The following is a 25,749-nucleotide window of genomic DNA, read 5'->3' as shown; positions in this document are numbered from 1 at the left end:
TCACCTGGGCAGGGCTTTTCATGTTCAAATAAATCAGTAGTGTCTGGTCACTGACTTCCCGTTGCTTATCGACAACCCCAGCACCTGAAGCCCAGGCTGTTGCTCTCTGCACTACACACTACCTACTGCCCATGACATCCTCCTCGGTCTCTCAGGTCACGGATGTTTTCCCATCCATTTCTTCTGACAGAAAGTCCCAGCGGTCTCCGCGCAGCTGCGAAGTGGGTGGCTATTCCCGAGGCTGCGTGCCTCGACGGGGCCTGTTTTGTCCGGCAGCTAAATCTACCGAGCAACGTCTGCCCCCGCCTGCCGCACAGCGCGGACGTGCCGTGTGGGACGGAGGAGGACGAGCCCCGGGACGCGACATCAGGCCAGTGTTACCAGGCGTGTGCTAACGATCATGTACGTATGATCGTTTCAACCCTGGTACAACGAAGAACGGCAAAAACGTCCGCGACAGGCAGTCATTTTTGAGGCAGCTCATCGACGCTGGAACTGCAAAACCCAAATCGCTCTCAAATAGTCCAAACCAATTTTTGGGCTCGCCACCAGCGCTCTTCTCACGGCGGCTCGCCCCGAAATAACAAAATGCTTCAACTTCTAACGCCTTCCTCGCTGGCGAGGTAGAGAGCCACGGGAAGTAAATAACGCTTATTTGCGTGTTTTTTTCCCCAGCACACGGCAGTTTTTCAGTAAATCCAATCATTTTGAGCTTCCCAGGTGATCGTTTCGTATTTCAGAGCTGGCCGCGGCTTCGCTGTCCAGGGCCTCGGCCACGACCCCGCCACCGCCTAGTCGTGGCATTCAGTGCGAAACCAGGCGCTGGGCCGGGACGACGCCTCCCCAGGCCCAGCTGTCTGGGCAGGCCCGGGCCCGCCCTTCACGCCCCGCCTCAGCCGCCTTCAAAATGGCGGCCGGGCCCGCGAGCGCCGAGCGGCCGCTCTAGCCTGGTGGTCCATCGAGCTCAATGGTCTGTTGCGTCAGGTTCCGCTCCCCCGCGCCGAGGCGAAGGGCGCGGGCGGAGCATGCGCAGAGCGCGCCTCCCCTTCACTTCCGCCGTCGGCAGCCCCCGCTTCCGGCCCCCGTTCCTTGGTAACAATGGAGCAGAAAATGGCCGCTTGAGAGGGGGCGCGGGGAGACGCTGCTGCCGCTCGGGGACGCGCGAGACCGGAGGCACCAGGACCGAGCCCGCGGCGCGGCGGGGCGAGCGGCGGAGCGAGGCGGCCACCCGGCCCGGCGGTGCTGGCGGCGGCGGTGGGTGCCGGGGCCGGGCGCTGGGATTCAAAATGGGAGGCCCAGGCCAGAGGCGGCGGCGCCCGGGGGGGGAAGGGGCCGGAAGCGCCGGCCCGAGGCCTGGGCCTGCCGCGCCTGGGGGTCCGGCCTGCGTCCGCCCGGCTCCTCCGGGGCAGGGCAGGGCGCGCCCCATCCGAGCCGGGCCTGGGCCTGGGCCTGGGCCTGGCGGCGCGGGGGTCTCGCTCTGAAGTCGGGCCCAGAGGGCGCTTGGGCCTGTGGCCTGGGCCTGTCCCTTCATGGTTTCATTTGATCCTTCTCCTGGCGGGGCGAGGGGCTGCTCTGTGACGTCCTGCCTCCAGCCTGGGCCACTCTGGCCTGTGAAATGGACTGAGCTGTGATTTCCCCCGGCTCTGCTGTCTTCTGCACTGCCCCGGTTTAAGGCCTTCGCTCCCTCTCTTCTTTTGCACCCTCCCCGCAAGACTGCGTAAAGTGCCAATTCTTTGGGGTCTGCAGGTTAAAAAACAGCTTCAGCAGTGAGGCGGGTGTCGTCTGAGGCTGTCTCCTGGTATCTGTCCTTACCCAGTTTCAGAATCATTTCCTGTTTTCCATCTCTCAGATTTCTCCTCAAGTCATTATGCAGCTTGATCTCTCTCTTTTTTAATAAGGTTTGTGACCTGTCAAAAGATGTTAGGGGAAAAACCCCAGCATCTAGTGTAAGCACCTGGGCGAAAATACAGATTTTGTGCAGCAGCTGCTGAATAAACAAGCTTTCAAATTGTTTATGCCCAGATAGCCAACGAGGCAGGCTCCTCAGACTTGTTTCCTGTCTCTGCTATTGACAGGACTGATGAATTTCAAGTTGGAGGTGGCTACAAAATAACAAGGAGATGAGCACCTATTTTCCAGTCCTCTTAACAACAGTAACTTGATCAGTAATGTTGAAAATTTAACAGTAGGCTGCTTCCTTTTGTAGCTGAATTTAAATTTGTTAATAGGAGGTGGTACTGGTGGTTCCACAGTAGTTACCCCTTGTTTAAAAGTTAATCTATGTTTCCTGTACACATTTCTTATTTTGCAATTGGTAATTGGCATTTAGGGCCTTAACAAATCAGAAATTTTTGTCTGTTTGCCCATTAAAGGAAACAAACATCATATTTAATAAAAAGGATTAATGAAGACATCCTGATTATCTGCCAAATTACAAAGATATACAGTAACTACTGCACTCTGTCCCTTTTCACTACAAATACTTGTAAGTCTCATGTCGCAGCATTAACCACTGACATGCTCATGTAGGATGCTGTGCTGTCAAACTTATACTAATTGCCTATTGTGGATGACCATAAATACTTTGTTCAGCCTATATTAACTACTGCATAGTGATATCAATGTGTACGAGGAAAAGAGTAGAAAAGTCTTCTATAGACCATCTGCCCCCCAAAAACCCTTGACTATCCTATGGCTTTTATCCATACACATGTTTATTTGGTGATGATTACATATATTTTTTCACTAATATATTTGTTGTGCAGCCCTTTTATACTTTCATCCATTAAGCATCTTTATACCAATATGTCAGGATAGCTGATTTCCTATCCTGTACAGAAATCATATATTGGTATAATGCTCTCTGTACTAGTCACACAACAAGGAAGTATTACTTTGTACAGTTATAGTTAAAACTACAGTTTTTATATGTAGATGGAGTCCTAATGTTGCGTTTATGCTGGAGTTTGAAGATGTAAAATTAGAAGGCATTAGTAACATGCTTTAAAAGTCTACTTCATGCAAGATGGCACAGTCCTACCTGGTTGAACTGAAACCTGACTAGACTAATTGCTTATTGGGTAGCCTTTCTTTCTTAGACTTTTAGGGCACGTTAACTGACCTGTAATTCTTAGTGTAAATATAGTCTAGAACAGGGGTGAGCAAAATGTGGCCCACGGGCCGGATGCAGCCCACCAGGCCATTCTATCCGGCCCACAGAGCCCCTAAAAAATTTAGAAAATTAATATTTATCTGCCCCTGGCTGCCTGTCATGTGGCCCTCAATGGCATGCCAAAACTCAGTAAGCAGCCCTCTGCCTGAAATAATTGCCCGCCCCTGGTATAGAAGAGCCATGGAGCTTTTTAAATATTTAAATCAGCCAAGTATTGAAAGAATAAAACATACATATATGCCTCTTTCAACAAGATCTCTCATTTTGAGGGTCTTACAGAAGTGTGTCCCACAATTTGTATTTAAAAAAATATAGCTTTGTTAACTAATGTAGGATTAGAACCTCTATTGGGTGCATGAAGATAATTTGCAGTGTCACATCTCCTTTTTTGCTTTTGTATGGGACTCTTGGCTCTGTGTGAAAACATAAAAAGCATGTAAGACTGCAGTTCCATCTTGTTCTTGTTTATATTAGCAGACACCAATTGGTATATGTTGGCTCATCTGAATTGTTTATGCTTAACCATTCCTTCAGTTAGGACTGCAAAGCTCTGACCAGTTTTATTGTTAAAATAATCAAGTGGCAATACATTTGATTTGTAAAGAGACTTGCACGCATTTTATTTTAGCCTTTGATAAGTAACTTCCAACTATACCAGTCTTTCAGTTCAGTGTTCAGGAGGTACCATTGTCTCCATTTTTGTTTAATACAATACTTGTTCCTTTTCCAAATATGATGATGGAATTGTAGTCTTACATAGAGATAGTTTTATATTCAAACACAATATCTAATTTTAATATTCCTGGGTACATAAGGTATTAAAATTTTTAATATTTAGGATACTTTTACATAGTGAATATTTAGCATAGACTTGTATACTATTTCTTATTTGGGGATTGTAGTTTGTAGTCCTTGTCATTGTAGTGCTGGCTTTTTATTTCCAGTTGATGCTGCAGTACCAACAGTTTTGTGGGGAAAGTTGAGTTCAGTTGCAGAGTTGAAATTTACATATGTTTTTTGCATTGAAACAGGTTATGTTTGATTTAGAGCTTCCATTAACTGGAGGTCCTGTTCCTTTCGACACTTGAGCACTACTCGGCGTTCATCAGTTTTGTGTCTGGCTCTCCAGGACGCTGCCCAACTCTTGCTGCTCTTCTTTTCAGTGACGACACTGGTTGCTGACACCACAGCACAGCTTCCTTCTACCTTCAGAGTGGGCGTTTTGCTTGCTGACCTAATAGGATGCTCAGTTTTAGAGGAAGAGAGCATTGTTTTCCTGAGACTCCTTCCAGTGCTGGAAGTTTGATACCTCATGTGCAATATGTTTTCTCTTTTGTAGTCTGAGAATCTGAAACAACATACTCTCTTATTTTAATTTTTAACATATCTGTGGTGAAAATGCTATTTTAATAAGTAGAGTGATAACATTTGAGCCTTTGCTGTTGACAGTTATTGTCATTTGCATTCTTGGAAGTACCCACTTATTCCAAATGCAAAGTGTTCTGGATTTGGCACACTCAACTTTTCTGCAATTAATATATAGTCTTGACACGTTCCAGAGGGAGTCTTGTCTCACTTTCAGGTTGTTGTCTGTGAGTTAGAACCTTGTAGCAGGAGGGTTGAAGTGTGAATGTTGGCACTACTGGACTCTGAGGAGGTTGACGTTTGTCTTGTTTTATTGTTACTTCCTGATTTTTTCCAACAGTTTTAAGGATAAGACATTATGTTGAATGCATTATTCTCCACTACAGAAGGAGGGTTCTTCATCAGTGTCTCACCCCCAAGTTAGCAGATAATGCTTATATGAAGGTGTTCTGTGGAAGTACTGGTACATGCTCTATTTTAATGTATTTGATTCAAATGACTTTCAACTGTGTGTGATCTATGCACTTAAAGCTGTGCAGAAAACTAATAACTGATCAAATTGTAAATTGCCTTTATTAAAATACCAGTTTATACAAGACACCTTTTCCCACAATTTTGGCAACTTGATATTTTTCTAGAATTTTTTTTTTAAGGCAGAGGATGTATGGGGGAAATCAGTGGGGTATAAAATTTGAGAATTTCTGAAATGTCATATCTTAATTTCCAGGTGTATATTTCAAGGCTTTTCTGCAGATGTTTTGCTTCTACTTTGATGCACATTTGCACTACTTCTGTTGGAGTTAATAGCAACAGGAAGAGAATAAGCCCATAACATGTGACATCTTTAAAAACCTGAAAGCACAGTCCTCCATTGCGGTTAGAACAGTAAGTTGGATTGAAGGTCCTGGTTGTGTGGGAAGAGATGTGCAAGCAGATTTGTGTGCTTCTAAGAAAAACTGATTAACTTTTGTGGGGCTCCCTGTAGACATGGTGGTCCACCCACATGAAACTCATTGTAGGGTTGCAACTAAACTCTCTCCAATGAGGTTTTTTCTCCTTTATCTGCCTGTAATATTTTTTTAATGCTCTAAGTAATTGGTTTCACTGTCAACAATCTTTTTTTGGCTAGCAACAGGTTGGAGAGTTGAGTGATGAAACTTCAAGGATTTAAACACAAATAATGTGTGTCCTTAAACTATTAAAACTATTTATGAAATGGAATATTTGGTGTATGAATGGTGCTGCTTCTGAAAGAATTATACTAGCATTTTCCCTCCTTTTTTATGCATGTACTAGTTTTTTCAGAGCCTACTGTTGAAGCTATATAATAGTGTTGACTGAGATATTTTAAAATGTATCTTAGTCTTAACCAGTGTTTGTTTGGTTTTATACTATGAAGAAAATGGAATTCAAAGAACTCTGATGGTTAACTCCTAGTGCCTGTCAAAATGAATTATATGGTGTTAGAGCTGGTCAGTATAGACGGGAAGAACTTTCAACATCAAGAGGTTTTGTACTCCTGTTGTAGAACGTGTGATGAATTTCCAAGTGACATTACTCATTTGTTTTGCATGTTTCAGTTAAGACTTGGTTTCAGGTGATAATTCTGACTCTTGCACTCATGATGACTTATCTCCTTATTAGCAAAAGGCTTATGCAGTTCCTGTTGACTAAAACTGAATGCATGTTACCAGTTTGGTATAGCTGGTTGAGGCAGGGTAGGTAGTAGTTGAACACAGTTATGAAATTATGCTTCTGCCCACAAACCATTCCTTCTGTATATGCTGTTAAGGTATGAATGAAATTTCTTGAACTACTTCTTCACCTTCCAGCAATCTCTAATATACAGAACATTAATTTTTAGAAAATATCCTGTACAGGCCGGACAGAACTACATCACTATTCAAAACACATGTTGAATGCTTGTTTTAATCTTTAACCCCTAATAATCATTTAGACATAGCATTTTGGGGGAAAGATTAAATCCCTATCAGCTCTTAAATATTGGAAACACCTTCTACTTGTTGTTTTACTGATTCGAGTATTCTCTTCTTTTCTTCAGGTTCTAAGAGCTTTGAGACCTAATGTGTGTTGCTTATAAAGAGCATAACTTTGTTTTTTGAATTGGTTGTTGTTATCAAACACCTGAGGAGATGAATTTGATCATCTAGGGTTTTAAGTTTTCTTTTACCTAGTACTAATTGGAGATGTCAGCTATGACTGCTGCCTAATTATTCAAGTTGGTTTTATCTATTTATAGAACAGAAAATATACTAAAATGCTTCCCTTCAGATACTTTATTATTATTATAATACCTTGAAACTTCTTTTGAGGAAAGAGGACTTAGTGATAATTTGTACAATTGTGCAATTTTTGGGATGTATCTTGGGATGGAAGATGCTGTGTAGGTGCCAAAGTATTAATGATCAAGATGGCTGGGAGTTTAAGCATTTTACTGTTGCTTAGTGTCCAAAATGACTTATTAAGCATCTAGTTTAAGTAAATTCCTGGAACCGCATTTTTATATTTTTCTTTGGTGGGGGGGTGTGTGTGTGTGTGAAGTCAAGGCTTGAAGACTAAAGCTTTTCCATATTGAATGGACATGGCTAGTTCTTGCTCACTTATTCCTTGGAGAGCATAAAAGTCGTTCTTCTTCTGTAGATAGTAAAATATTGAACAATGGTGGATATTCACTAATTGCTAGCATAAGCTTGCTGTACTTATGCTTATGTCTGGTGGTAGAAACATAGCTAGTCTTTTGTTCTGGAATTTGTTGAGTGTGATTGTTGTGTGACCACTAAAATCTTGGAGTGGGAATGGCAATTAAGCTTTTACTGTAGTTAATATATCTGAGTGTTCAGCAGCTTAAAAAATACACCTGTTTAAGTAAAGTCTCTGTCCAGACTCTTGTTTCCAGCGAACTTTAGACGCATCTTGCTGTGCTTCCATAAAAATGTTCAGTTTTATTACTGGATATATCAACTAAAGTTGGCTATAATCAACAGATCTGCACTTACTACTAAAAGACATGAGCCCCTGCAGTCTTTTGTGTCCTCTGTTGACAGCTCTTGGCTGACGGAAGAAAGGAAATTCTGTATTATACTGAGGTAAGAACAAAATCTCACTTGGAGTTTAAAGCAATATGAGCAGTGTAGATAATATGGCTACATCTATATTTTGGAAGCCATATGTAACATAATAGGACAGGGGCGGGCAATTATTTCGGGCGCAGGGCCACTTACTGAGTTTTGGCAAGCCATCAAGGGCTGCGTGACAGGCAGCCGGGGTAGATGAATATTAATTTTCTAAATTGTTAGGGGCCCTGTGGGCCAGATAGAATGGCCTGGCAGGCCACACCCCTGTAATAGGATGTCACCAATGATGCCTGCCTTAACATATTGGCTAACATGGTATATTTTGCCCTTATGTCATTTTTGCCCTACAGTAGCATGCTGAAAAATTGACAACAGCCTTAAAATATTTTCCATTTGTAGACTTCACACTTCAGGACTATTGTGAGTGGAGCGCATATTCTGGGGCTTGTAACTCTCAGAGATTTAACTGTCTAGCAGTTGTTTTTGTGAAACTGTAGTATGAGAACATGTTTGTAGTGCTGTGCGAATGCCACCACTCTACATCCCATTCTGACAAGGCAGGAAGGAGCTATGCTGTCTTTGTAGTACTTCTGGTGTTTTGTAACTGGCATCTAGTATTATAGGGTTTGGAGAGAGAAGCCATGTATCCCATGGAGGAAAGGAAGGACCTCAAGGAAATGAAAAGTACCAGAGAATGGAGCAAGGACAGGGGAATGAACGCTATCTAAGTAGAAAGTTTATTCTATTCCTTTAAGTGGTCATTCTTTGCTGCTTCTTCCCTTGCAGTTATTAAATATAGTGACAAATTGCTCATTTTGAGACATCTGGAGATTAGAGTGGGGCCTTGGACGTTTTGGCTTTTATGCATCAGTGTAGCTTCCCCACTGAGCTTCACTTGCAGAAGCCCCTAATGTAGACTTGCTGCCTCTATATTAGACCTATGGTGTCTACCCTGTTTTGAGAGTGAGGTATGCCACACTAGTGCAGAATTAATACCAGGTGTTTGCAGTAGTGAAGTATAGTGTGGTGGTAGGTACACCAATATAAAAATTTGTAGCAGGCAGCCCTATGTTTAACTGAATGCTCAGATTCACCACTGGTTCCTTCTTCCGGTAATGACATCTTCCTAGGCCAACATGAAACTGTGCAGATGAAAAGGTAAGAAGATGGATTAATGAAAGGAAGAGGACTGAGGAAGGAAAACCCAGTCCAAAATGCAAGCTGGGGAAAAAATAAGGTTGAAAATATTGCCTAAGAGTAATCTTTGACTGTTTTCCGTAGTGTTTATATATTTTAATACACTCGAGTCCACTTTCTTGGCCTATTAAATGATTGTCTCACCTCACTTCTGTTGATGGGACACTGTTCTTGGTCAGGCTTCTGAAACGGAAAAGGCCAGTGTTTTCCATTGGATAATCAAAGCGTGCTCTTAGTCAGAATGAAAATGATGAAGCATTAATAGTTAACGCAGCGTCTTTCTTGAAAGAATGTGTACTTGTCATGGGATTATAGTATCACATGCGTCTTTCAGCATATTGTTTGTTCCTTTTGTTTTATAATTGGGTTTTAGAGATAAGAAACTTTCTTTTCTACCGACCTTTCCTTTGCTGTGTGATAGATCCACATAAATGGAGGAAACTAGCTCTAGAGTTGGAGTTCATTATTCAGTAACAGCTGTCAAATGCATAATGAAAAACTAAAAAAGTATTTTTCTCAACTTTGTACTTAAATGTTAATTTTAACTATAGCAGCCTACATATTTAGGTGTCTCCGAGTTGACAACCTCTTTAACCAAGATTTGTTTAGTACAAAATCTTTTCTAGCACTGTCAAGAGTTCTACACAAACTTAAAAAAGCTACTGTAATAGACAAAGCATAGGTTAACCCCTGTTCTGTATTACTTGTGTGAATTTTGAAGCTCACACTCATCCTTATGAGCTGATCCCAATATATGAGGGTATTAACAGTTACTTAAAATGTACAGAATAGCACACATTTCTCACTTTTCAATGCGTTTGATGGTACGAGTTTTTGGACTGCATCTATGTTTCTCAACAGAGTGACATCAAATCAACTTTCACTTCACACATATAGGAGCCTTCTGTTGGCTACTTTTGCCTGTCAGAGGTGAAAGTATTAGCAAATGCAATTGGTATTTGTGGGTGTCTTCCATTTTGGAAAATAAATACAATACTAAATAATACAAATATGAAAAAAATCTATGCTTTGTATTATGTTAGTGGCAGCAAAGGAACTTGCATGTTAGTTAATAGGATGACTAAAATAAAAACAGGGTTATAGAATCATCATTTTAAAAGCCAAAGTAGAGAATATATATAGTGTGACTGACTTTGTAGTTCTTGAGCCTCATACAGTGGTAGAATGCTGGATTTTATAGTGTTTCTTTCTGTGCTTAAAGCTCTAAAGGTGATGTTACTTTGTGAGTTGCAGTGCACTGGCAGCCACTGAAATTACACAGGCAGAGTGGTCTTGGAGGTGACGCAACACTTCTTATTTGCAGAAGTGCCGGCATAAACTGGGCAGTGTCTGACTTGCCAGCTGTGCTGAGAAACCAAAAAAAGTGTCAGTTCTGTGCACTAGACAGCTGCTAAAGCATCTTATTTGGAAGTTCTCCAGCAAAAGGCAGAAAGTGAAATGCTTTTTTCTTCCAATATTTTCACATAGCTTTAGCTGTTATTTAATAAGAGGGAATATTCATGGTGGCAGTGGAGCATTTTACCACATGGAAAGCTAGCTAGATAACCAGCTCTGTGAGTAATTGCAGATTCTAGCACTTTATGCGGTGGATGGTGAGGCGCATGTATTAAGGAAAACCAGTTATTGTCGAGGTTTCATTTGAATGCATTTGCAAGGGTTTAAGGTTACCATTGTTTCCTGATTTTGTTCGTCCTTTGCTTTTAATACTGATCAGATGAAGACATTACTCTAATGTTGAAAGATGTGATGAAGGTACTTGTCTTACTGAAATAGTAAGAGGGAGACAGGAAGACATTTACTTGATTATTGCTGGCAATATGTCTGGCATACAAGTTTCTTTTTGTCCTCTGAATTCTTGTCATCAAAATTTACTGGTTGCAGACTGGCTTCTAGTGCATCTAAGTTATACTCTCGATACTGGATGCTGGAATTAATTTCTAACCTTTTCCTCTCTTGAGAAAACTAAGGTCTTGCTATCACAGACAAAATGTTTTCTGGAACTCTCAGTGTATTGTGCTTTTATTCAGCTTCTTGGCCCATATTTCTGCCAAATATATCTGGCTGTTGGGGGATCGATGTTACTCTTACTTGGCTGGAAGGCCTGACATGAGGCACTTCCTTCCCTTAAGAATAACTCTGGGAGAATAAAACCTGTAAAACTTGTCTTCTAGTGTAATGTAAAGTTGGATTCAGTGACAACTTGCATCCTTTACAGATTGTCTGAATACATCCTTTAGACTTCTCTAAATTGTGGTTTGTGATTTGCCAAGGAATAGCAGCTCTGAGGATGTATGTGCTAGAACAGGGGTGGGCAAAATGTGGCTTGCGGGCTGGATGCAGCCCACCAGGCCATTCTATCTGGCCCGCAGGGCCCCTAAAAAAAAATTTAGAAAATATTTATCTACCCCTGGCTGTCTGTCACGCGGCCCTCAATGGCTTGCCAAAACTCAGTAAGCGGCCCTCTTCCTGAAATAATTGCCTGCCCCTGTGCTAGAAAAATAGATTTAGACTAGGGGTAAGCAATGTTTTTTGGCCAGAGTGCCAAAAAATCCACCATGTCTACCTTGGAAGGTGGCGGAGTGCCGGCATGTCAGAAAAACAAAATGGGGAGGGTGGTATATGGCAGGACTCGCTGCATAGTAGTATATTTAATAATCATAAATGTTGCCTTTATTGTTGTGTATTCCTTTTTTGTTGAGCATGTTGCAATGAGAGAGAAAAAAAGAGACAAGAGGAAGAGGAGAGAGAGAGAGAGAAAGAAAAAGAAGAGCAGAGAGAGAACCAGACACATGCACACAGAAAACCATGTGCACAAACACAGAGCCAGAACACACCCAGAATGGACACATGCATATATGCATCCAGAACTAGACACGTGTGTGCGCGCACAGATGCAGGACCAGACCAAGGCAGACATACGCACAGAACCAGATACGTGGGCACACGGAGCTGGGCTCCTCTGTCACTGGACAAAGTCAGCTCAGAGGCACACGTACGCCTGCTGGTATGGAGCTAATGCCGGAGCCCAGAGCAGATGTTTGCAGCCTTCCGGCTGCAGCCAGCCAGGGTTCTTGGTAGCTGCTGTCAACCACGGCAGAGCTTGTAGCCACCCAGCTGCCTCCTGGGAGCAGCCTGGGCTTTGTGGCTGGCAGCAGCTGCCTAGAGCCCAGGCCGGTGGTGGCGTGCTGAGCAAAATGGCCTTATGTGCCATGCTTGGCACACGTGCCAGGGGTTGCTGACCCCTGGTTTAGACCTTTCGTGCCTGAGCAACATTGAATATATAAAAGGATGGACCTGAGGTTATGGCCTATAGTTTTCATGCAGCTTTTCATTGTCGAGATGTGCAGTTCTGCTGAAAGTTCTATGTGGTACTGCACTTCTTGATGTTCTTCTCTGGAGAAGAGACGACTGAGTGGGGATTTGGTAATAGTCTTCATATACCTGAAGGGCAATTATAGAGAGGATGGAGATAGGTTTGTCTCTATTGCTGTAAGAGACGGGTCTAGGAGAAATAGCTTTAGGCTGCAGCAGAAGAAATTGTGGTTGGAGATTACGAGAAACTTCCAGACTATACGATTAGTTAAGTATTGGAGCAAGCTATCTAGAAGTTGTGGAATCTCCATCGATAGAAATTTTTAGGAGCAAGTTAGACACTTGCCTGGGATAGTTTAGTCACGGAGGGTCTTGCTGGGAGCATGAGGCTAGATTACATGACCTTCTGAGATCCCTTTTAGTTCAACAGTCTTACGTTATTGCGTCCAAAAAAGAGAGACTGATTTTTCAAAACAATTTAAATGCTAATCCCTGTGGTCATACAGGATATCCTCATAACTGGGACTTCTAGAAAAATAAAATTCCATGTTTTATGTTTAAGATGCTCAGTTTAAGTGAATGTCCAGATCAGGAACAAGTAAATCATTCCTCTAAAAGTATCATTAAGTTTTATAGGTTACCATAACTTACATGTACCCATGGTTTAAAAATATTGTTTTTCTTTTTTCAGATTCTCTTCCACTCTTTCATCAACATGGAAAGCTCAGATTCTAATGATAAAGGAAATATTGATCAATCAGAAGCTCAGCGTCGTAGTCAGCTGGATCGATTAGATCGGGAAGAAGCTTTCTATCAGTTTGTCAATAACCTGAGTGACGAGGAGTACAGGCTTATGAGGGATAACAATTTGCTAGGAACTCCAGGTATATCAGAATACATATTTGTATATTAAAGTTTTAATGTTACCAGACTAATTTTAATGACCTGTTTTTTTTTCTTGCTGCTGTGCCATTAAATTCCCCCCCCCGGTATTCTTCCAACTACAATTGTATGCCAGCGTAAGAGAGTAGCTCTCTACTTATCTGAACGTACAGTATGTCTTTTCTAGAAAGGCAATACATATAATTTAGCGCTAACTAGGATGAAATTGAGTTAACAGAAGCAGAGTTTATTTGCTTTGTTTATGTTTACTCAGCTTAAAAAAGGACATCCAAAGTTTGTCTGAGGCCTGTTCTGGTATTGGCCTTGTGTATGGGAGAAGGTTGCACCAGCTTAATGAAGAGTACAGATTTTAATGGCAAACTAGCTAAACTGGTGATGGCCTTTGTGAGGAGTGTATTTCAGTTTAGCTTATTCTTGTTAGAAATCATCTTGGAGAAACAAAAATAAGCCACTTGAAAAGATTAAATAAGTTTGTCCATCCAGGAGCTTGCACTGGTTTACCTGAATTGCTATTAAAACTTGCAAGATGGCTTTTTTAATGCATTCCTAATAGAGGTAAGCTAAATTTGAAATGAGCCAGTCCAAGAAAAATATGCCAACACATGTTGGTAATAAATCAGTTAAAAGTAATACCTCTTATAGTTGTCTCATATAGGCAGAATCTTAATTGGTTTGGAATGGAGAAGACTGATGAGATTTTTCTTAGAGATTACAGGAAAAAGCTTTTCTCAATTTTGTTCTAAATAGTTGGTAACTGTATTTTGGATGCTGCAGTTGTAGCTGGTCTTACCTGTGAGCAAGGATGCTTTGGGGGGTTCCACAAGCTGCCCTCTGGCTAAATTTCTAGAAGTCAGTGAAGAATATTTATAAGCAGTTAGCTTTTTGTTAAAAGAATATTCACAATCTCTCTGAACTGCAGTCTTAAGACTGTTTAAGATGTACATAATTCCTTCCTTATAGAGATTATTTGGACATACATATATATTGGGAAATCTTTCTTTGTTTCTTAAGGTGAAATTACTGAAGAAGAGTTGCTGAGAAGGCTACACCAAATTAAAGAAGGTCCACCACAGCAAAACAGTGATGAGAATAGAGGTATATACAGTATTTGTGAAAACTCTTAACTTTAGCACCTAATACGGACCTTAACTTGAGTGCAGGAGTGGAACAAGTTAAGCCTAGGCAGGTGCAAGGTGAGCTTTGTTTAAAAATTAAGTGAACGTTCTATTTGACACAACCTGCAAAGATCAGTTTTGGACAGATTTCAAGTATGGCATCTATTACTAGCGCCACAATAAGATTTCTTCTACGTTTCTTTAGTTGACTTTTTTTTTTGTTCAAATTTCTTTGCATTCTGTTCCCTTCTGAGATATACCCATAAGTCCCTTGTTTTCCCACCTTCACTCCTTTTGCTTTTGTTATCCCTCTACAAAGGAGAAATACACACAGTTCCCATTAGAGCAGTGCTTCCCAAACTTCTCCTCAGCATGACTGCATTTTCTCAGCATGACCCTATTTCCTTAGCCTCTCACTCCAAGCCACAGCCCTCCACCCCATCTGCTGATGTTGTGACTCCATTTGGGATCGTGACCCACAGTTTGGGAACTGCTGCATTAGAGCCTGTGACTTGTTTGTTTGTTTGTTTTCTAGCCAGCTCATCTCACTAGGTATCATAGATTTCATAGATATTAGAGCTGGAAGGGACCTTGGAAGATTATAGAGTCCAGCCCCCCGCCCTAGGGATCATAGGATCCCAGCAAGATAAACATCCAAATGTCTCTTGAAGGCATTCAAAGTAGGTGCTTGAACCACCTCTGGCTCAGTCTATTCTAAACTGTGGGGGCTCGGACAGTAAAGAAGTTCTTCCTTATGTCCAGCCTGAAACGGTCATGGAGGAGTTTGTGACTGTTCGACCTTGTCATCCCTTAGGGTGCTCTGATGATCAGACGTTCCCCCAGATCCTGGTGAGCACCCCTGATAAACTTATAGGTGGCCACCAGATCACCCCTGAGCCTGCGCTTTTCCAGGCTGAAGAGTCCCATGGCTCTCAGCCTCTTATCATAAGGTCTGTTTTCCTGACCTTTGATCATGCACGTGGCTCCTCTCTGAACTCTCTCAAGCTTCTCCACATCCTTTCTGAATTGTGGGTCGCAAAACTGGACGCAGTACTCCAGCTCTGGCCTCACCAAGGCCGAGTACAACAGGAGAATGATGTCCTAGGATTTGCTTGAGAAGCATCTATGGATGCAAGCCAGCATTTTACTCGCTTTACTAGCTGCAGCATCACATTGAAGGCTTATGTTCATCTTGTGGTCAATCATGACCCCCAAGTCCCTTTCGCCTGTAGTGCTAGCTAGCCCTAGCACTGTCGAGCCTATAAGGATACTACAGGTTTTTCTTCCCAAGGTGGAGAACCTTGCATTTTTCAGTGTTAAATACAATCAGGTTCTCATCTGCCCATTTCCTGAGCCTGTCAAGGTCAGCCTGGATCACCCTCCTGTCCTCAGGTGTGGACACTTTACCCCAGAGTTTGGTGTTGTCGGCGAACTTGGCCAGTCCACTTCTGATACCAATGTCCACATCGTTAATGAAGATGTTGATGAATAGTGTAGGCCCAAGAACAGAGCCTTGAGAGAACCCACTGGTAACAGCGCACCAAGACTGGTATCCACAAGTTGAGTGTTGGAAGAAAAGTTGGTTGGTGATCTAGCTGCCACTAGACTATGGTACTGGCAGTGTTGAGATGCTCCTGATTTAGCTCAGACCTGTTTTATTTTGTCACTTAATTCAGAATTAACTTTCCACTTATTTGTTTTAAGAAATAATTTAATAATTTCTAGTGACTTGTTTTATGAAGATTATAACCTATAAACAGGTGTACGTATAGGCAGTAGAAAAATGTCCACTCCCTCCTTAAAGGAAAAGCTTTTGGAGTTGAAACATTTGTTAAGTGCGAAACCCATGGTCGTATTAAAAAACTTGAAAGAAAGCAGAACTTGATTAATTGTTGGAAAAGTTCAGCCAAGAATTGATTCTCCTCTAATTTTGGTAGTTCCCTTTCTTCTGGCAGGTGCAGAATCCACTGAAGATGTATCTAATGGAGATTCCATCATAGACTGGCTTAATTCTGTCCGACAGACTGGAAATACAACACGAAGTGGGCAAAGAGGAAACCAGTCTTGGAGGGCAGTGAGCCGGACTAACCCTAACAGTGGTGACTTCAGGTTCAGTTTGGAAATAAATGTTAACCGTAATAATGGGAACACCAATTCAGAAACTGAAAATGAGCCATCTGTAGAACCTTCCAATGGGGAGGATTTGGAAAACAGCCAAAGTGACTCTGAGACCCCTCGGTCTGAATCGCCATCAGGAGGGCAGACTGCATCTGAAAGGAATACCTCTGAGGAATTGGCAACAGAGGAAGCTCCTTCACACAGAGGTCAGAGAAGAGCAAGAAGTAGGAGCCCAGAGCAGAGGAGAACACGAGCTAGGACTGATAGAAGTAGGTCACCTATTAATCCAGTGAGTGAGGTTCCTCGCAGATCTCATCATAATACGTCATCTCAGACATTTGATCATTCCCCGGTAAATGAAGCTGAGGGAAGTTCTAGAACTAGACAGCACGTGACGTTAAGGCAGCATTCGACAGGGACTGAGATGCCAAGTGAAAGCGCAGCTCTGTTTTCAACCCCTGAAGCAAGACCTGTTCCTCAAGCTGCTGGTTCTTCAGAAACTAATGCCAGTGGTGAGTCTGCAGCTCCTGGACAGAGGCCTCCTACTATAGTCCTTGATCTTCAAGTAAGAAGAGTTCGCCCAGGAGAGTATCGGCAGAGAGACAGCATAGCCAACCGAACTCGGTCGAGGTCCCAGACTCCAAACAACACAGTCACTTATGAAAGTGAACGGGGAGGGTTTAGGCGCACATTTTCACGTTCAGAACGGGCTGGAGTGAGAACTTACGTCAGTACCATTAGGATTCCTATTCGTAGAATCTTAAACACAGGCTTTAGTGAGACTACATCAGTCGCGATTCAGACCATGCTAAGGCAGATCATGACAGGCTTTGGAGAGTTGAGTTACTTTATGTACAGTGATAGTGATGCAGATCCTAGTGGCCCAGCCCCGAATCAAAGTGGAGATGCTGCTGAGCCACCAAATGGAGGAGGAACAGGTGGTGGTGGTTCGAGTAGTGAAGGTACTGATGCTAGCTCAGGGGAAGTCTATGAAGGTAGTAATGAAGGAGGTTCCACATCCGGTGCTAGACGGGAAGGTCGGAATACCAGGGGTTCAGTCACTTTTGAAGAAAGTGGTTCTCTACCATTCCTTAGCCTAGCACAGTTTTTCTTACTAAATGAGGATGATGATGACCAGCCGAGAGGACTCACCAAAGAACAAATCGACAACCTGACAATGAGGAATTTTGGTGAAAGCGATGCCCTGAAAACCTGTAGCGTCTGTATTACGGAATACACAGAAGGCAACAAACTTCGTAAACTGCCTTGTTCCCACGAGTATCATGTCCACTGCATTGACCGCTGGTTATCAGAAAATTCCACTTGTCCTATTTGTCGCAGAGCAGTCTTAGCTTCTGGTAACAGAGAAAGCGTTGTCTAAGTGAGATCTGAGCTTGTGGCCAAACAGCTGATGTAATAGTGATGGGCAAAGATGTCACTTCCTTTTTGGCCACCTTTTGAGTGGTGCCTACATATAAAGTAATCACTTCGAGTGAATGTTCCCTCATGAAAACATTTTCTCAGATTCAAAGCTTTTAAAATGGGCGTCTCTTTAGAGTCCCCAAATCTAGTCAAGTTTCAGTGTATTGAATTTTATTTGCTCAAAGACACCTATCTGCTAAAAAAAAAAAAAAAAAATTGTTAAAAAAAAAAAAAGTTTTGTGTTTTTTCTTTTCTTATTAAGACTGTTAAGTTCCCTTCCCTATTCCAGTGCGGTTTGAACCTTGAGGATCTCTCCTGTGAGAACTTATCTAAGACATCATCCCAGTTACAGAACATACTTCATAATGTGTTTTGTTTTTTAAAACGGACTCATCTGCCCCATTGAAGTAGGAGCTCAGTTCATCGGCATCCTTAAATATCATTTTAATGTTTATATTGGGTGTTCTTTGACATCTCTGTAAATAACACTAACGTTAGTCCTTTTCCCATCACTATGGCACGCTGTAGAGTGAGCTAATAGCTTAATTGGGATATTTATCTTGTTGTGGAAATATAAGAATTGCCTATGCTTGTTTAAATAAAAATAAATTCTGTTTTAAAACTGTAAAGCTTTTTTGTAGAAGCTCAGTACTTTTTCCAATGCACTGTTGTACTAATGCATTAAAAATTAAAATTGTACCATGCTTAGAAATGAAGAGAACGCTTTTCATATAAGACCCACCACACACAGAGCAAACGATACAAGAGAGCTGCTTTTGTAAATGTGTTATTGTCAAGAGCAGTGCATATCTGTACTATTTAATTTATGTGAACAGCTACTGTAACACAACAGTTAACAATTAGACACCTTAATTGCATTAAAACTGATGGAAATTGAATGTTAGCATTGCAATGTTTTGGCTCAGTACTGCCATCAAAAAATATGATGATAAAAAAAAAAAAAAGTAGAAACCTGCTCTGAAGACTCTTCTTTTTGGGCTTTTTTCCCCCTTTATATGGTTACTTTGGTAAAATAACATATCATTTTATTTAGTGAGGATTATACTCCAGTTTTGTATAAGCTGTATTTTAATCACTGGGGTGCTGTGTATAATTTCCAACAGACAGATGTTGGCAGATTTTTCATCATTATGTGCCACAACATTAACTTCTGTGGAATTTTTTTTAGTGACTTAGCTGGCTAGTCTCCAGAGTCAGAGGTGGTCACCTGTGACCAAAGTGTTCCCAGCAGAGTGATTGATTTAATGTTCAGGCATAGCTGAGAAATAATCGTTTGATGGGTTTCTCAAATTAGTTGTCAGTCTTAAGATTGGTAATTGTTATTTGAATACATTTTAAGAACAATGTTATGGAGCTAGACTTTGCAATTTGTTTTCTTTAAAATAATAGGCATCTTGAATTCCTCTTTAAAGACTGCCTAAAAATCAGTTGCATGTTATATTGCAAGTAAATAGATGGCTTATCAAAATTCAAATCGTGGAAATGCTTTTTACACCGTCACAATTTTAAGTCTGCATTGGAAAATGTTTGTAGCTTAACTCTCATTAGTATTGTGGGAGGGCTGCCCCCACCCCAGTGAAATATTACTTTTCTTTTTCCCTTGGTAATTTTTTTTTTTCAATTCTGTAAGTTTTTTGCAAGGAAAGCAAAGTTTTATTTTAAGTACAAATGAGTAGTTAATTAGGATATGAACTGCTCTTGCGGACAAGATGGAAAAGGTTGGTTGATCCTCAGATGAAAAAACCAAAGCTGACCTATCTTTAAATTTAACAAATTTTCAGTGTTTCCTAGTGGTGGTTACATAGAAGATCATCTTAACTATTAAGCCATTTTAACTTCCCAGCCAGTTCAGGATTCCAGCCTTCTGGAGCTCTCCTGTTCTTCTAAGTGTGCATTTTTCTTATTCAATCCGATGGGGAACCCAGGAACCCTGACTGGCTACTGTGCTCACTTTCCTCCAGGTAGAACACACCTTTGTAGTAGATGGGGGTATTTCTGGTATTTTTTTAAACAGAAGCATATATAAATAAATACATATTCTCTTACAATTTCTCTACTTGGCATACATCAGTCTATAAAATGGGAGGTTAGGTATCTTAGTGGTTGGAGTTACATTCATGAATGTAGATTACAAAATCTTAAGCAAAAATTTCTTCTGGTAAATATTGGAAATGATCACTTGAATCTTTCTTATAGCAATCACTTGCTTTTTCAGTAACTTTACTGATTTATTGGAATACAGATCTTAAAATATTTTCATTGTATTATTTGCTACTCAAGGATATTTTTTTAGTTTTTTATGCATCTTTATGAGAACTAAGGGCAGTGACCAGAATAAAAGCACCCAGCAGAGCCAGTGGAGGAAGTCTATAACGTCTGTCATTTTAGCAGAGCCACTTTTCTCCCATAACTTTCTTCTAAATTTTCAAGAACTAAATGCTTCAGTAAAATCACCTTTTCAGTCTTACTATTCCTTACTAGTGGCATGCCTTAACATTCTCTCTTACGTAATGGCAGCAATGCTTGGCTGTTTCTGGTTCCCAAGAAGGTACCAGAAAAAGTCAGTTCAGTGAAGAATCCTTTGACTCTTTCAAATATTTATAATTGAGCATTAACTATACCAGAAGCACTAAGGTGAAGGTCTTTTCTTCCAAGACAGTCAACAAGATTGCAGTTGCTGATGAGTGGAAGAAACCTAAGCAAATAAGGCCGCTATCAAATTTCTCTACAGTGCTGCAAGATGAACACTGGCATATGACAGCTTTGATTTATATCCAGGAACTCCTGGTGTTTATGAACAATATGCTTTATAAACACTGCAAAACCAAATCTGTGAAAAGTGCAGGCCTGACCCAGCAACAGATTCTCGCTGGCTTATGCCCTAATAGTTTGAGAGAACTTAGTTCATTCCTGTTATAGTATTAGAAAGTGTAGAGCCATTCTTTTAAAGTTATGCTGGATCTCTTGAAAAGCTGGTGTAAACGCTTTAATTGCCAATGTCGTCTGTCACTGCATAACAGTCACTTGGGGTTGGCATGGTCATGGTTAGTTGGAGTTGTTTTGTTTGAATCACTGTATTTAAAAGTATAAGACTCCCTTTGTGCCAAGCATTTCTAATTGCATCTGTAGCTTTCTCAAACCTATTATTTTCAGTATTGAAATCACAGAGGAATGTGCACTATTTTTGCACACATTTCACTAGCAGTCTCTCGGCACTCAGAAGGTTAAAAATGCATCCATTGTCTCTCAAATGCCCATGTGCCCAGATGAACAAAGGGGTGGCAGCCTTGTGATGCATGTGCTGTTTTCAGCTCCTTGGTTCGCAGTGCCATCTTGTGGTAGCCTGTCTTACCCTCCTTTCAAAGCTGGGGGTAAATGTACATCTATCTTGGTTTTCACTAGTTGAGAACTTCTTTTTCTGCAAATTGAGGTGGATTTGTATTTCAGGGTGCCCCTCTGCTAGTTTGTCACCAAAGCTGTTGCTGTTTACATGCACGCACGCACACCTTCATGTTTCAAACATCCATCCTTTGGGCAGATATGGAATTACCTCAGGAACTTCTTGGAGGGTTGATTTTGAGTCCTCTGTGTCCATGGCTGAACAGACTGTCTCCATAGATACTCAAGCGCCCAAAGGGTTTAAACATAGAAGATTGCACGTAATCTTTTTCTAAGCGTGCTGCATACTGTTCTACCCAAATTGCGAATCTGTGTGAAGTTTTATTTTTGGTTTGCCTTCTAACGGAAATAGAAAATCTCAGTCACAACCACTTGGTTTTCAAAGTTTTCCTTTTACTGGCACTTTTGTAACTTAACCCAGCTTTTTGCAAATAATAGTTTACAGGCAGCTTTTTTTGCTTGTTTGGAAAATGGTTGCTGCTTTCCATGCATAGAGCCTCTTCGTTAATGTAGGAAGTGCTCGTGTGCATGCCTGGCAGCTGCACTGACGTCCCAGTTCTGAAGGAGCCATGATGGTCCATTGTGCCAATTTGCAGAGTAATGCGTTCCTGACTCCATTGACACAATGTACTGGAATGACTGTCATTCCACATGCCCATCACTTTTCTGTGGGTTATGCAAATATGTAGAGTCCAAAAAGACCCTTTCACCAGTATAATGTCAGTAAGATGTTTATCGTAAAAGGTTTGCTTACATGTCAAAGAAATCCATCTTCTACACTGTGTTTATAATAGGTAGGGTCTAATTCTAAGAGGAAAAAAGAAATTCATAGATTCATAAATGCAGTTGAAGCTGACCATTGGTCTACCAATTTGTACCAGTGTGCCTAGGTATTTTGTGGGTCTTCCAAAGGTGTGATCTTAATCAGCACAGTGAAGTATCAGATATTTAACTGGCTGGGTTAAGCCACAGCCTTAACACTTTCTTTGCTTTAATTTGAGACCCTTACTAATATTGTAAAGTGTTCTTGTGTGTAACTGTTTGGTGTCTTGATTTTTCTCACCTGTTTTCATTCAGCCTTGGTTCTACTATGGGGACTTAAGGGGCTTGATTAGGGTTATGTGGATAGATGTTAAGTTGATTAGGTACACAGATGTCATTGAATGCCTTTACCCACTTGTTTGGCTACTCCCAGGAGGAGCTGCTTTGGGGTGTGGGTTTGCTTTGAGCCACATTAATGGAATTCAGCAACAGATTCAGAAATATATTTCACATCTTCAGCAGCCTTTTTTTTTTGTTTGTTTGCTTAGGGATTTTGATGGGGGAGAGGAGACAGGAACAAATCTAGTGGTAATAAAGGTTACCCAAAGCACAGTAAATTATGTTTGTATTTAAAAATTTAAAAGTTTGATTCTGTGACATGAGGGCTTCCCAACCTTTTCTCCACTTAAGGAGCCTATTTTTTCATGGGCCCATTATTGAATTCTATTTGGTTCTTTCTGGCTTTTTGTTCATTTCAGCTACGATTTCAAGACCCCTTCCTGAACCCCAGTATTTACTAGTCAGTTCATTGGTTGGGAAGCCCTATACCAAACTGGGAATGTAACAAGTTTCCTTCTTGTACAGTGTTTTACATCTGTTTATATTGGACTTGTTTAGTACAAAATGGTACTCTAAAAGGTCATAATAACACCATTTGATCATATTTGATAACTAACATTTAGGAAGAGTTTGTTCCCTGTGTAAGATGTCATAATGCAAATTTTAAACAAACTCAATAAAATGCATGAAGTGATAATTTTGTGCTTGATCCTCACTCCTTGGGTTTTCTTTCTGTGGTGGGCATGTTTAAGGGGAAGATTATCGGAGCTGGTTAATTTATGGCATAGGAATTGTTTTGGTTGTGTATCCTCTTCCTACTTGCAGTGGGACAGTAGGAATGGTGAATTTTGTTAATTTGTCTGCTGCCGTCTCGTGCTAAAAGAATTAGTCTCACTACATACCAGTTCTCTGAATTTTTCAGTGCATAGGTACAAACCATTGCTTCAAATCATCTTTCAAATAGCAGCTGTGTCTTATCAGTACTACTCAGTAGCTGAGCTGGATCTGATTGCAGCACTGAGAGTCTAACTAGAAACATACAGAGGGCCATAAAATGCTGCCAAACTTTCATAAGCTCACATATGGCTTCATTCTAAGGTTAGTGTGTTTATCTGCATGCAGTTCTCCACTTGAGTGAGAAGGAAATTTTAACTAGCTTTTGGAGCCCATAGAAGAATCTATCTTTATTATAAATGCTTCCCTCGTGTATACTATTCATGGAGTAGGAAATCATGACCAATCCACCCAGACAAGAGGCGCAATGGCTGTGGACGCTTCTAAACATTACATGGATTACTCAAATGCTGGGCAGCCATTTTACTAGGCATTGTCCAAATGTATAAGAATAGGCATGTCCTTCCCTAAGATTACAGTTCAGTTAAAAACCAAAAAAGAGAGGTAATGGAGAAAAACACAAAGAGGAGATGGGTGATGAGATTTGTGCGCATTTCTATCAAGGCGTTACGAAAAGATCAGCGTGTCTAGCAGGGAGAACAGAGAATAGATTAATGTTTATCTTTTGTGTTTCTTCCTGTGCACCCCTCTGCCTCCAGCTCTTCAGAAGATGCATGTTTTCACAGTGGTGCAGCACAGGTCATTTTCGGGTTTGCTGTGGTCAGTGAAGGACACTCTAGTTTGCTGCAAAACAAAGTAGCAAAGCCCTTTATCTTTCCTGTATAATATGACAATGGCATCATTCTGAGTTAGTGGACAGGCTTCACTTTTTATAATGTGCCTTTTCTGTCAGTGCCATATTTCTCATGCTGCCATATGTCCGTATTGCGGGCTGCAGAGGAGCACGAAGTGACCTGAGCTAGCCTGGGTACTGAAGGAGTCCAGTTGTGACTGCATGTCCTAACCTAGCTTCTCAGCAGGGAAAATACCTCCACTAGAGGCATTGGTGAATGACAGCAGATGACAAAGATTGGTAGCAGAAACAGCAACCAAGGGAAAAGAGAAAGCGTTATGAGGAAAGATTTAAAAACTCCATATAATCAAATATAAAAATATTAAAGAGTCTACTGGCAGTGCTGGAAGAGTAAACTATCTTTGTATGGTTAAAAGAAATCGGAATTTCACCCAGTAAATCGACAAGGGCAAATACGAAAGGTAAATGCCAAGGAATTCTAAAGAGAATATAGGACCCCAATGGGTGTTTTTCCTGCCCTACACACTTACTATTCTTTAAACCTCAGACTCAATGAGACTGAGCTTGTTGCACTGAAGCTATTGTAATTTTTCACCTTGGTTCAAAGTGTACCAGCATTGTGATAGTAATCCGGCAACACATGACCACCCTGTTTCCCGACCCCCTTAAGTGATGCACCACGGGCAAGATGAACTGATGCGATCTGCACAATTTGGGACCAAGTTCTGGAAGCCTCATGCTTTGGTTTCCGTTGCCGGGGTTTTAAACTTCCAGGCAAATTCAAACCCCCAGGAGCCAAAATGTAGTGGTGTTAAATGGTTGCCTCAAAATCAAAAACTATAAATCCTTACGCAGTGGTACTTTGGCCTGATATACAGCTAAGCACTGCAAGTAAAATGCTTCAAGAAGCCAAAGTGAATATTGAGCAAAGGATTTCCCTGTAAACCACTGTTACGATAAGGGATTTGGCAGGGGCAGGGGGGTGGTCCTTGACTGATGCTAAGGAGTTGTCTGATGAATTGGAAACGGGCTAGTTTCCTATTAGAAAAACAATGTAGAATGGGAATCAAAAAAAGGGAACACTTGCTTACAAGGCTTGAGGAAAGCCATTAACTAATCCAGAAAAGAAAATGGTCTCTTTGTTGGGTTTTTTTTTTTCTATTTCAAATGCTTTGGGTACTGCCCAGCAACTTGCAGATCCCTCAAAAGTTGTTCATTTTTGTTTGCTGCGCCCCAAAATGTCAAATAAGCCCCACAAAGAATTACAAGAGAGCTGCATTATTTTAAGCAAAGCACGAGAGGAGGGGTAGCTTGTTGAAAACATAACTTGAAGGGTGTTGTAAAAAGTAAAAGTATTCCTGCTTGCCCCAGCAAAAAGTACTGCTTGCCCTAGAAAATAAGCTCAAGAAGAGACAGCCTTTGCGCATTCTTCCAGGAGGCCCTGAATAACTTGCAGTCTAGGTTTTCAGCTACTGTTGTGTGGGGACTACTAATAAATCACACTGCATTTATCTGCTAGGTGAGGTCAGGATTAGGCCTGTCATTATGTGGTTTTTTTAAGACCACACTCTTTGCAAAAGCGTCGTGAAAATGTACGGCATAAATGTGAATTTATTGGCTCTCTTACAGTTAGTGTTGATGGGTGTGCGGGAAGGCATCTGTCATTGAGAGTGTTATCTTGCTCCAAGGGTTGTGTATGCTGGGAACCTGCTGTATTTGCTCCAGTGTTTATGCTTGGGCGTGGAGCAGAAGGAAGGAAGCCATTCAGACATTCGAGTGGGTGCCCTAAGATACTTGAGGGTCCAAAGCTGTGTTAACCCTTGCAGAACCATAGCTTGTTCCGAGACAACATTCTAGGAA

General features: G+C 41.3%; 1 protein-coding gene across 4 annotated transcripts; it reads left to right on the top strand.

Moving 5' to 3' along the window:
* Positions 1–1,048: 1,048 nt before the first annotated feature.
* Positions 1,049–22,938, top strand: RLIM (ring finger protein, LIM domain interacting). Of its 4 annotated transcripts, XM_059732802.1 has the most exons (6): positions 1,049–1,254; positions 5,265–5,422; positions 7,543–7,644; positions 12,854–13,046; positions 14,077–14,160; positions 16,136–22,938. In XM_059732802.1, exons 4-6 carry the CDS (start codon positions 12,878–12,880, stop codon positions 17,677–17,679), a joined length of 1,797 nt encoding a protein of 598 aa, XP_059588785.1. In that variant the 5' UTR covers positions 1,049–1,254; positions 5,265–5,422; positions 7,543–7,644; positions 12,854–12,877; the 3' UTR covers positions 17,680–22,938. The 4 variants fall into 4 exon arrangements, with proteins under 4 accessions (XP_059588785.1, XP_059588784.1, XP_059588783.1 ...); XM_059732801.1 differs by lacking the exon at positions 7,543–7,644; XM_059732800.1 differs by lacking the exons at positions 5,265–5,422; positions 7,543–7,644.
* The last annotated feature ends 2,811 nt before the right edge of the window (positions 22,939–25,749 follow it).

The sequence above is a fragment of the Alligator mississippiensis genome, chromosome 8, assembly GCF_030867095.1.
Source record: "Alligator mississippiensis isolate rAllMis1 chromosome 8, rAllMis1, whole genome shotgun sequence".
NCBI classification, from domain to species: domain Eukaryota; kingdom Metazoa; phylum Chordata; order Crocodylia; family Alligatoridae; genus Alligator; species Alligator mississippiensis.
Note: the sequence above shows the minus strand (reverse complement) of the source record. Positions and strands in the feature narration are given on the sequence as shown.